At 41.1% G+C, this 12,160-nt stretch overlaps 1 protein-coding gene across 3 annotated transcripts in view; it reads right to left on the bottom strand.

Annotated features, from left to right (window-relative positions):
* Positions 1–8,611: 8,611 nt before the first annotated feature.
* fmnl2b (formin-like 2b) overlaps positions 8,612–12,160 on the bottom strand; it is a 44,336-nt gene continuing 40,787 nt past the window's right edge. For all 3 annotated transcript variants that reach the window (XM_061978660.1, XM_061978661.1, XM_061978662.1), the window contains 2 exons: positions 9,839–9,962; positions 8,612–9,752 (listed from right to left, as the gene is read on the bottom strand). In XM_061978660.1, coding sequence (XP_061834644.1) covers positions 9,664–9,752; positions 9,839–9,962 — 213 coding nt within the window. In that variant the 3' untranslated portion in view covers positions 8,612–9,663. The remainder of the gene's footprint in view (positions 9,753–9,838; positions 9,963–12,160) is intronic.

The following is a 12,160-nucleotide window of genomic DNA, read 5'->3' as shown; positions in this document are numbered from 1 at the left end:
GTGTTGGGACTAACGCTGTTATTTTCGGCAGCAACTAGTAGTCTAACGCGTTATTTTTTATATTCAGTAACTCAGTTACCGTTACTACATGATGCGTTACTGCATTATTTTACGTAATTTTTTATGTAGTATCGGCTAGAAACTGAGAAGATCTGTGTGTGTTTTACTGGAGAGCTGCAGAAGAGGCGCGGGAGAAGAGGCGCGCTGTGTGTGTGTGCGTGCGTGTCTGTGTTTACTAACAAGACATCATGGCGGAGCCAAAGTCGAGTTTCTTAACATGGAGATATTCTCACTACCGTACTTTTCTTTTGTCGAGCACAAAGAAAAGAACATTTTAGTTCAATGTAAGTTGTGTCTTGGATCAACGATCCTATCTACTGCCCAAAACAGCAATTTAAATCTGCTGAAACAGCTACAAAAGCAACATGCTTCGACGAAGCTAGTAAAGAGAGACACACTTCACCTCCAACACCATCCAAGCTACAGCGGCTGGATTTTAACGGGACTGCTAGCCAGGACAACATTGATAGAGCCATTGCAGTATATGTGCTAGAAGACATGCAGGCTATTTCTACAGTGGAGTCACCCGCTTTCAGGCAGCTAATTATCATGATATCAGGCATCAAACAGCAAATGGCACGAAAAACATTTTCCACGTACCTGGACACAGTAGACAGTGAGTACATAAAAATGGAAAGCGAGCTAAAGAAACCACTCCAAACTCTGCCTCTGCTCATCATTCAGCACTGAAGGTACACACACTCTGTCATTTCTCTTATATAATCTTTCATTCAAGACTTCTAGAGTGTTTGATTATCACATCACTCTAAATGTATAGACTATAAAGTTCACAAACATAAAGAGGTATGCTAATGGGCCAGGCCAATCTTTCCTTATCTCTAAACTAAAACTGCGGAAATGTGTAGTGTGTTCTGGGCTGCAGACATGATTTTATTTCAGAATTCCTTGAGAGAGGGGCTTCACGGTGGCAGAGGGGTTAGTGCATCTGCCTCACAATACGAAGGTCCTGAGTAGTCTTGGGTTCAATCCCGGGCTCGGGATCTTTCTGTGTGGAGTTTGCATGTTCTCCCCGTGACTGCGTGGGTTCCCTCCGGGTACTCCGGCTTCCTTCCACCTCCAAAGACATGCACCTGGGGATAAGTTGATTGGCAACACTAAATTGGCCCTAGTGTGTGGATGTGAGTGTGAATGTTGTCTGTCTATCTGTGTTGGCCCTGCGATGAGGTGGCGACTTGTCCAGGGTGTACCCCGCCTTCCGCCCGATTGTAGCTGAGATAGGCTCCAGCGCCCCCCGCAACCCCAAAGGGAATAAGCGGTAGAAATGGATGGATGGATGGAATTCCTTGAGAGAGAAAAACGCCTGGTTAGGCTTTGTGTATGGAGTGTGTGCCTTCCTTGGTTTACAGCTATGTTGTTATTATGCTGTTTGTTACTTATGTATGTTATGTTGCAATAGTCGACAAAGTGTGGGTCCTGGTGAGATTTTTTGAGTGATGGCGACTTCCCGGTTACGGTGAAGGCCATCCCTCATCGGCAAGCCCGGTTTTCCCCAGAAAGAGGGCCACTTAGCAATAAACGTTAGTCCCTGTTCTCTACAAAAACTAGCCAGCCACTTGTTAAGCGAGACAAATCTACTATACCTCTAATCATTGCCTCTCGCAGGCTGGGGACCAGAGACAAGTACTTGATGCCTGGACATCTTTCTAGTGAGATTACAAGTCCTAGCTGTGTTCCTCTTTATAATCTCTGACTGTCTCATCCTAGTGTCATTGGAACCAACGTTTACAACTATGTTCGCATAGCTAGTGGTGCAATTATCCTGTTGTACGTGTTTACTAGACCTGTTGCGAGTCAGCTCCCTAAGATTAGCTTCAATGTCAGGTGCTCTGGCCCCAGGAATACACTTAATTGAAGTGGGGACGGCGTGGCGCAGTGGAAGAATGGCCGTGCGCGACCTGAGGGTCCCTGGTTCAATCCCCACCTAGTACCAACATCGTCATGTCCGTTGTGTCCTGAGCAAGACACTTCACCCTTGCTCCTGATGGGTGCTGGTTAGCGCCTTGCATGGCAGCTCCCCCCATCAGTGTGTGAATGTGTGTGTGAATGGGTAAATGTGGAAGTAGTGTCAAAGCGCTTTGAGTACCTTGAAGGTAGAAAAGCGCTATACAAGTACAACCCATTTATCATTTATTTATTATAATTATGGCTGGTTTTCTAAGTTGTATGTTTCAGGGTGATGGAGTCCCCTATGACTAAGGTGTGGTGCCCGGTAGACTGGAGTGTAGGACTATCTAAAGGGCTAAATCTATATGCATTTCAACTGGTTCACCGTGGCTTGTAGGCCGCTTAGGGCTGCTACAAACTGGGCTAGTCAACTCGCTACAGCTAACGCTAGCAGAAGTGTCCGCAGCGTCTAAAGTTACGAGATTACTCTGCTCTACTTAGCGGACACGGTCCTCTAGTAGGGCCAACCTATCCATGAGAAAAGTGCACGAAGAGCAGGGAGCCATACTCACCTTGTTTCTTTCGCCGAGTCGAGTTCTTGTTGTCTTCGGAGAAGTGGTCGCAACGTGTGGGAGCAGATTCCTTCAGACCGTCGTCACGCTAAGCTTTGTTAGCTTAGCAGCTAGCTAGCTGAGAGATGGGTGGTGACAGAGAGTGGGTGGTTTGCAAGTTAGATATGACTACAAGTATGTTTAGGAAGGAATAAGGAAAGCTGTAAAACAATTAGAAGCACACAGATAAAAAGATAATACTTAGCTTTTTTCGCAACAGCGAGCAGTCACTCACGGCAAACAAAATTGTCTCCAAAATCCTTTATTCATGCAGACTTTCTTATTTAAAAAAAAAACTCCTGTAAAATCAAATTAGATTTTTAGTTGTTCTGTCATGATAACCTGGCATAATACTTGAAGAATGTAATGCTCAACAGACACATGAAGTAAAAAGTAGTCCTAAAAAAGTATTCTTCTTACATGTCATTTATACATTTAAGAAGCCTTTGTGGCCAGCAGTTTTTCCAAACATCAAAGTCCTGTTTTGTCTTTGCAAATAATTGACATGTCATTATTTTTAGCATTGTGCCAACACGTTTTATTTATTTACATCAAATGTAGATGCAGCAATAGTAACAACAACAAAAACTGGAGAAGCTACAAAAATGTTTTTACATGTAGGTAACGTTGTGCTCTTTTACGTTTATATGTTGAAATAAAATATGTCTAGGGATAGGATTTTGGGGTGTCAGGCAGGGTATTGGGGTGGGTTGATCGGGGCAGCGGGTGATGTAACAGTCAGACACAAACAGAGTTGAGATGTTATGATGGTGTACTCACCACCATACTTGGTCTTGCTAATAGGATATAAGACTAGCCAGCTTGCAAAGAATGAGAAGATGTAGTCTTATGACCATTAGGATGTATTAAAACTTGGACAATCGTAACGTGCATGTTAAATAGATGCCAACTAGTGTGGCTGTATGATAGTATGTTGTGTAAGGCTCACTCCCCAACACCTTAAGAGGTGTTGACAGCCCAGGTTTTTAACTAATTAGCCAGCACTGCTTGACATAAATTGTAAATTGAAACTGCACTTTTTTTTGGAATTTTGCTTATCGTTCACAATCATGAAAGACAAGACGTTGGATGTATTTTTTTTTAATGCATTCTAAATATTAAATAGATACGATCAAAAGTCTGCTTACAATGGAGCTTAAGGGAGTTGCTCTATAGTGCCTACAAAGCCCTTAAAAACATCCAAACACCTCCATTAAAGGTTTTATGTACATGATGCAAGTATATATAATGTAGTAATAGGCACATTTAGAATAACATTTAATATTTACGTATTTTGATAATTTTAAGCATACGCGGCGCAATCAGTTCAAACACACATCACAACGTTCACTTTTTTTCTTCATTACTGATTACTGCTGAGAGCCAACAAACATAATACAATATCACTTACTGTCCAATGTCTGCTGTCATTAGAATGCAGACTGCTGGGATGCTCATATATTCCCATTTTAGATGAAGAAAAGGGGGGTGGAACCTAGTGTCTTTTTGTGCCGTTCTCGTCATTCCAAGGTCTAAATTGGCTGTCATAGTGTACCAACTTGTCAAAATATGCCATTGTCCTTCTAATTTCCAGGTGAGAGGCATTATTTATAATTTGTAATAAAGTTTGATGAGTAAAGAAACGAGGAAGCAGCTCATCAGTCCATGATGTCAACATTGGCACACAAGCTTGTTTTCACAGCACCGCTATCAATAGTTTTTCTGCGTTAGCGCTTATAATAACAATACCACTAATACTTGGTTAATATTCAAGTCACGAAATGTAAATGGAGTATTTTTGGCTATTGGGTATAATGGGCGGAAAAGAGGACCTCCCATTGGCTCTTCTGTTAGCAGACTTTTATTTTCGAGTTAGAACGCATGGGAAAAAAACAGATCCCTCGTTATGTCTCTCATAATGATTGTGAACGATGGGCAAAATAAAAAAATTAAAAAGTGCAGTTCACCTTTACCCTTAATCAGTGAAGATTTGTGGGCACCAGTTACTATGCAGGATGACCATAGACTAAAGTCTGGTATGTTTGGCTATTGTGACCACACTGATCCGTGCCAGGGTTGCCAACTTCATGACAAATAAATATTGTAACGGACACCTGGTTGGCTGGACCGGCTGATCCGATTGTCTTCATCCTCACCAGTGTGGGGATTGTGTTTTTGTTTTTTTTAATTTGTGTGAAACAATCTTGCTCATGGACATAAACAGGTATAAACAGATGCATGTTTGGGAGTTACACCAATACATGCAAAGAAAATTGTTCAATGATACATTTTTTAGTGCAAAATAAAAGCTTTTCCCATGAGGAGCACCACAGTGAGACAATCGCATGAGGATTTAGTTTATTATTTGATTATATTATTGGGGACAACAGTAAAGGGCTGTAAAATTTCATAAAAAGCCCTTTGTTTTTAATTGAAATTTTACAAACTATTTTTCATTCTCACGAGCCTATTCTGTTTTTCAAAGGACGGTTGGTAACTCAATTTGAACCTAAGCAAAGCTAATTACCGCTCTTCAGGGACATGCACATGTGCAACATTGCCGATGTTTAGAGTGTACTTACTGATTATTTGTGCTTTATTCTGTTTACCTAACCCTTCACCCAATTACTCCTTATATGACGTTTCACTGCAATTTATATGATTTTGTGGATTCTTTTCAGTCTTTCATTTCTTCTCTGCAAGATTGTTGTCATTTATTACTTGCAAAAGGCGTAGTCGCAATTATCACACAAATCACGGGTAAGATAGAATGCTGTGGGTTTACCTTTTCAATAACATTGAGTCACTTATCATTATTAACCTGCAAGAAGCGATTGCATTGCAGTCCTTTTATGACTCGGCTACATATGCATGTGCAGAGGACCACCTCTTCCAAGCATGCTCAAGGAGGCAAAGCGTGCCGTGCCAAAGTGTGGACCAGTGCGCTCACATAAGTCAATTGTACCGGACATAAGGTGTGAAGTGGGCCCAGGCATGTTACAACTGTCCTGGTGTGAGCACACCCTTATCTGACCTCGGTTGGGAGAGCGGCTGTGTCAGTAACCTGAGGGTTCCAGGTTCGATCCCCGGCTTCCAACACCCTAGTCACGTCTGTTGTGTCCTTGAGCAAGACACTTCACCCTTGCTCTTGATGAGTCGTGGTTACAGCCTTGCATGGCAGCTCCCGCCATCAGTGTGTGAATGTGTGAATGTGGACTTAGTGTCAAAGCGCTTTGAGTACCCTTAAGGTACAAAAGCACTATACAAATATAACCCATTTACCATTATATCTACCTGTGGTATTTTGCAATGCCATGTCACATGTAGCACACAACTTTAATCTGCACCAACTTTTCTGGGCTATATAGACGATCCTCTAGTGCAGTAGTTCTAAACCTTGTAGGAGGTACCGAACCCCACCAGTTTCATATGCTGATTCACCAAACCCTTCTTTAGTGAAAAATAAAATGATTTTTTTCTTAATTTAATCTTAATTTATAAATATTAATCATGACATTATGTTATTATATTAAAGAAATACTAATAAAGATATATCTTACAAACAGAAAGTTACAGGAATGTACACATGATCCCATGTTTACATCTCATTGTGCAACATGTGAATGTTTAAGTGGGAACTAAATGCGATATCTGAAAGGGGTACAAATTATTTCCAAAGAGGGACCCCCACCCAGACATATATACAATACTAGTACACAGCTCATGAAAAAACAATATGTTTTGTTATTGTCATTGTAAGTGGGCCAAAACACTTACGTATATTAGAAAATAATCTCATGGAAATGACTGCTGTCATTTGATTATAATAATAAAACATTTAACTTGTTATTTAGTCAGGTTTGGGACAGGTGTGCTGCTGGTGTGGCCACAGTGCATGTGCACGTCTGACGTGGCTCACATGTGCTCCACTGAATGCTCAAGGAGTTTTTGCGTATGCTCAAGGAGTTTTTGCGTTTGCTCACGCATATGGAAAATTAAGGGAACATTGTTTGGGATATCCATAATATGCCGATAGGAAAAGTTGTTATTTACACGATGAGTTGGGTGTGTCTTTACCTCCGTGGCGGAGGCTCCGCCGAACCCCTAAGGCTGACTCACCGAACCCCTAGGGTTCGATCAAACCCAGGTTAAGAACCACTGCTCTAGTGCGATCTAGGCAACAGAATCCATGTTTCAGCCCGCTGAAGGTGCACTTCAGGACATTTCTCGTTCGAATGTGAACAATATTATAGCAATTCACCAGTAAAACTGATGGATCGCTAAAAGACGACAACACTAACTGCGATGGTGCGTGAGAATGATCTAGACGCAAGAAAAAGCAGTATTGCATGAAGATTTTCCTCAGAAGATATGGATTGTTCCTTTAGATGTCTGCTGGCTCCCGGAAAATGCATATTGCAAGACATTTTTTCATATAGGAGGTATAACAATAATACGCAGTGTGCGTAACTGTACAGTTTGTACGTAGATTTCACATGTGCTAAATACAAACCCCGTTTCCATATGAGTTGGGAAATTGTGTTAGATGTAAATATAAACGGAATACAATGATTTGCAAATCCTTTTCAACCCATATTCAGTTGAATATGCTACAAAGACAACATATTTGATGTTCAAACTGATAAACCTTTTTTTTGTTGCAAATAATCATTAACTTTAGAATTTGATGCCAGCAACACGTGACAAAGAAGTTGGGAAAGGTGGCAATAAATACTGATAAAGTTTAGGAATGCTCATCAAACACTTATTTGGAACATCCCACAGGTGAACAGGCAAATTGGGAACAGGTGGGTGCCATGATTGGGTATAAAAGTAGATTCCATGAAATGCTCAGTCATTCACAAACAAGGATGAGGCGAGGGTCATCACTTTGTCAACAAATGCATGAGCAAATTGTTGAACAGTTTAAGAAAAACCTTTCTCAACCAGCTATTGCAAGGAATTCAGGGATTTCACCATCTACGGTCCATAATATCATCAAAGGGTTCAGAGAATCTGGAGAAATCACTGCACGTAAGCAGCTAAGCCCGTGACCTTCGATCCCTCAGACTGTACTGCATCAACAAGGGACATCAGTGTGTAAAGGATATCACCACATGGGCTCAGGAACACTTCAGAAACCCACTGTCAGTAACTACAGTTGGTCGTTACATCTGTAAGTGCAAGTTAAAACCCTCCTATGCAAGGCGAAAACCGTTTATCAACAACACCCAGAAACGCCGTCGGCTTCGCTGGGCCTGAAATCATCTAAGATGGACTGATGCAAAGTGGAAAAGAGTTCTGTGGTCTGACGAGTCTACATTTCAAATTGTTTTTGGAAACTGTGGACGTCGTGTCCTCCGGACCAAAGAGGAAAAGAACCATCCGGATTGTTATAGGCGCAAAGTTGAAAAGCCAGCATCTGTGATGGTATGGGGGTGTATTCGTGCCCAAGGCATGGGTAACTTACACATCTGTGAAAGCACCATTAATGCTGAAAGGTACATACAGGTTTTGGAGCAACATATGTTGCCATCTAAGCAACGTTACCATGGACGCCCCTGCTTATTTCAGCAAGACAATGCTAAGCCAGGTGTTACATCAACGTGGCTTCATAGTAAAAGAGTGCGAGTACTAGACTGGCCTGCCTGTAGTCCAGACCTGTCTCCCATTGAAAATGTGTGGCGCATTATGAAGCCTAAAATACCACAACGGAGACCCCGGACTGTGGAACAACTTAAGCTGTACATCAAGCAAGAATGGGAAAGAATTCCACCTGAGAAGCTTAAAAAATGTGTCTCCTCAGTTCCCAAACGTTTACTGAGTGTTGTTAAAAGGAAAGGCCATGTAACACAGTGGTGAACATGCCCTTTCCCAACTACGTTGTCATGTGTTGCAGCCATGAAATTCTAAGTTAATTATTATTTGCAAAAAAAATAATAAAGTTTATGAGTTTGGACATCAAATATCTTGTCTTTGTAGTGCATTCAATTGAATATGGGTTGAAAAGGATTTGCAAATCATTGTGTTCCGTTTATATTTACATCTAACACAACTTCCCAACTCATATGGAAACAGGGTTTGTACATCCGCAAAATAGTGCCCGCAGAACAGCGATCGGCCTTGATAAATCACGCGTGTTGAATGATTATATTTGCATCTTCTCCCAGTATTGTGGGCGTTTTGACGATCAGCATATATTCTGCATATTCATTAAAGACACGCCAAATGGATTGCACTCCTTATTTGGCTCACGTAAGACCCGCACAAGTGTTGTAGATCCGCTTCGTGTGTGCTATCAAGTTTAGCTTTAGTAGATTTGACCTTCAGAATTAGTATAATGCAATCACTCCTCACAGGTTAGTGATGATGAACACAAATGACAATAGAAATAAAGTACAACGACTCAAAACAACCCAAAAGTCAATGCTAACAGCATGGTTGCTTACTGGCGAAAAATGCTCTTTGCACAACATAAATAATCAGAATTACTCCAAAAAAGACTGTCATTAATACAGAGTCAGTGAAAGAGCATAAAAACCGCAGAACAGAAGTGAAGGACAAGTAAACATGTCATAACACAAATGATCAGTGAACACAGGCCAGCAGGACCAGGAGACGGACGGGAATGGAACCCAAGTCAATCACGGTATGAATGATCCAAAGTGTCGTACACACTTATTCTCAAATGGTTCAGTCAGAAAGTTTGTTAGATGATTTTGACAAAGTTTCATGATGTGGAATGTGGTTGTTAATCCGTTAAATACGGTAGAAAGTAGAACCCTGTTTCTTTCAGGAAAACCTTTCCTACATTGTTAGAAACGTCGCAACAATTTGATGGGACTCACTTTAAGTTGAGTGTGTGCGTTTTGTTGCTATTTTATACGATTCGCTGCATCACTCTTAACTGGACACAAAACAATTGTTCACCATAACTGCAATGGAATTATCTTCCGGTGCTTTGTTGATCGACAGCATACAAATGGATGCTCCAACAATTTGGTTCACAAACTGACCAATTAGATCGCATGATGTCCAAATGTTCAAAGTGCTTATTTGTTGCCATGAATTCATGGGGAGCCCAACATCAGTAGTGTTCTTCAGTGTGGGCGGGGTCACAGAAGAAGCGAGAGCTACGTTTGGCTGATCGAGCTGTGAAGGGGCCGGTTTTTAATGCTGCGGGAGAGACAAACACAAAGTGAAGACAAACAGGAAGCAGTCGACGTGCTGACCTGCGAGCATTTAAGGTGAGAGGTCATTACCGGTGATGATGTCCTCAATGGCGCCATCCTTCCCCTCGTAAACATGGCGGCTGTCCTTCCCCTGTCGTCGTCTTAGCTCAGTTAACAGCTCCTGCTGCTGCCGTTTGCCCTTGTGAGATGGCGACTAAGGGGTAAATGTAGACATTACCTTCCAACTCACATGACCACATCCATACATGCATTCTCATGCTGTGCTCCTTTGTTGTCAGCTCCTCCTTCGCCGATGTTAATGTATGGTAAGTGGATTTTACTATTTTTTAATGTTTATTATTGTAGCAATATGGTTGTTTACGTTAAGGATTTGGGTGATTTCTGATCATTTTTGAGGACACCATGTGTGCGCATGTTGGCAAATTGTTGAGACTTGATCCCATTATTCATGGGATCAATTTACATTGTTTCTTATGGAGAATTTTGCTTCACTATACAAACTCTGATTTATGAATCATGGTCAATAACCAATTAAGTTTCAAAATTTCACTATACATGAATGAAATGCTGACGAAAAAAAAAATACTTAGATATGGATGGCAACTTTAACAAAAGCTGGCAGCAAGATTCAATTTGTACAACAAATGATCAATTAGTAATGTCAAGAGCAAAAGCATGTATGTCATTTTCTCCAATATTAAGAAATATATTCATTGATCATTATCAACAATAAGTTATAGCTTAATGTATATCCCGCATCACCGCATGTATTCATACCTCATCCAATATTATACCCATGTATTTATTTTTTCATTTATCTTCAACCTATTATTTTCCCTTATTTTCTGTTTGATTGATTGCAACTTTTATTAGTAGATTGCACAGTACAGTACATATTCCGTACAATTGACCACTAAATGGTAACACCCGAATACGTTTTTCAACTTGTTTAAGTCGGGGTTCACGTTAATCAATTCATGGTACAATGTTAATGATCAATTTTCATTGTGGTTATTATTTTTACTCACTCGTCTATTTTTATTTTTTACCTTTCAGTTTGCTACACTTTATTTTTTATTATTTTCTATTTTAATGAATCAAAACTTTATTTATATAGGACAGGCAACCCCATGTGCTTCACACCAGTTTAAAAGGAAAGAAAGAAAATGCACATGTACACACACGTACACACGCACGCACGCACACACACACACACACACACACACACACACACACACACACACACACACACACACACGCCACTGACAATAACAAAAATTATCGTTTGTTCCGTTACGTTTTTATGTTGTTTTGAAATACATTTTCTGACTTGTGATGTTGTCCAGCCCCCCACCTTGTCCAAATCACCCCAAACTTGTCCATTAATGTGTGCTACGTGTGTGCTGCAGTTGTCTTTGTCTAACTATTATACATTTTAAGCTATCAACGAATTATGACTAATAAGCAACCCCCCTCTGCGATGAGGTGGCGACTTGTCCAGGGTGTACCCCGCCTTCCGCCCGATTGTAGCTGAGATAGGCTCCAGCGCCCCCCGCGACCCCGAAGGGAATAAGCGGTAGAAAATGGATGGATAGAAGCAACCCCCCTACCTTGTCAAAATCTCCCCAAATCACTCTCAATCCTTTGTGCTACATTTGTGCTGGTTTCTGGCGCAAACATTTTTGATCTAACTATTATAGTTTTTGTCTATGAATGTTCTCATTCATCGAGGTCACTGGAATTTCAGGGCATTCAATCGATCGCAACTGGATTGTTTGGTTTGTCTTGGAAGACGTTTTGTCTCTCATCCGAGTAGGCTTCATCAGTTCGTGCTCATAGACTTAGATTGGTCAGATCTCGTCTTAGACTTAGACTGGTCAGATCTAGTCTTAGACTTAGATTGGTCAGATCTAGTCTAGCGGCTGGTGCAAAAATATTTATACTCCAAAAACCAGGAGGGTGTGCCTGGGCAAGGATGGATTTGCCCTATCGTAGTGAGAAAAACAACAGTTTTGATGCAAACAAAGCAATTCGACTGTCAAATCCAACAGTCGTTGAAGTGTAATTCCCCTTGTTAGCATTGAGGTATGATCGCTGTGGATGGACTACTACCAGTCCAAAATAGTCAGAGCCCCCACGTAAGCATTCCATTCAGTTGTAAACAAATGGCACAAATGGCATTCTGGTCACCTTCTGTGACCACAATGTTTCTAACTCCTGTTATTTGTTGGAGGCTAAAGTATTTTAGGAATGGTTGAAAGGACAGTGTTGTAAGTGGGAGACAGGTGGTGTCTCAGACCACCTCCTCTGTTCAGGGATGGTTTTTCAACCTTGACATAGATGGTTTCTCTCACTCCTCTTTCGTACCATCTGCCCTCCCTGTCCAGAATC

Source organism: Nerophis lumbriciformis, linkage group LG01, assembly GCF_033978685.3.
Source record: "Nerophis lumbriciformis linkage group LG01, RoL_Nlum_v2.1, whole genome shotgun sequence".
In the NCBI taxonomy this organism is placed as follows: Eukaryota; Metazoa; Chordata; class Actinopteri; order Syngnathiformes; family Syngnathidae; genus Nerophis; species Nerophis lumbriciformis.
The sequence above is the reverse complement of the archived record's forward strand: the minus strand, read 5'-3'. Positions and strand labels throughout refer to the sequence as shown.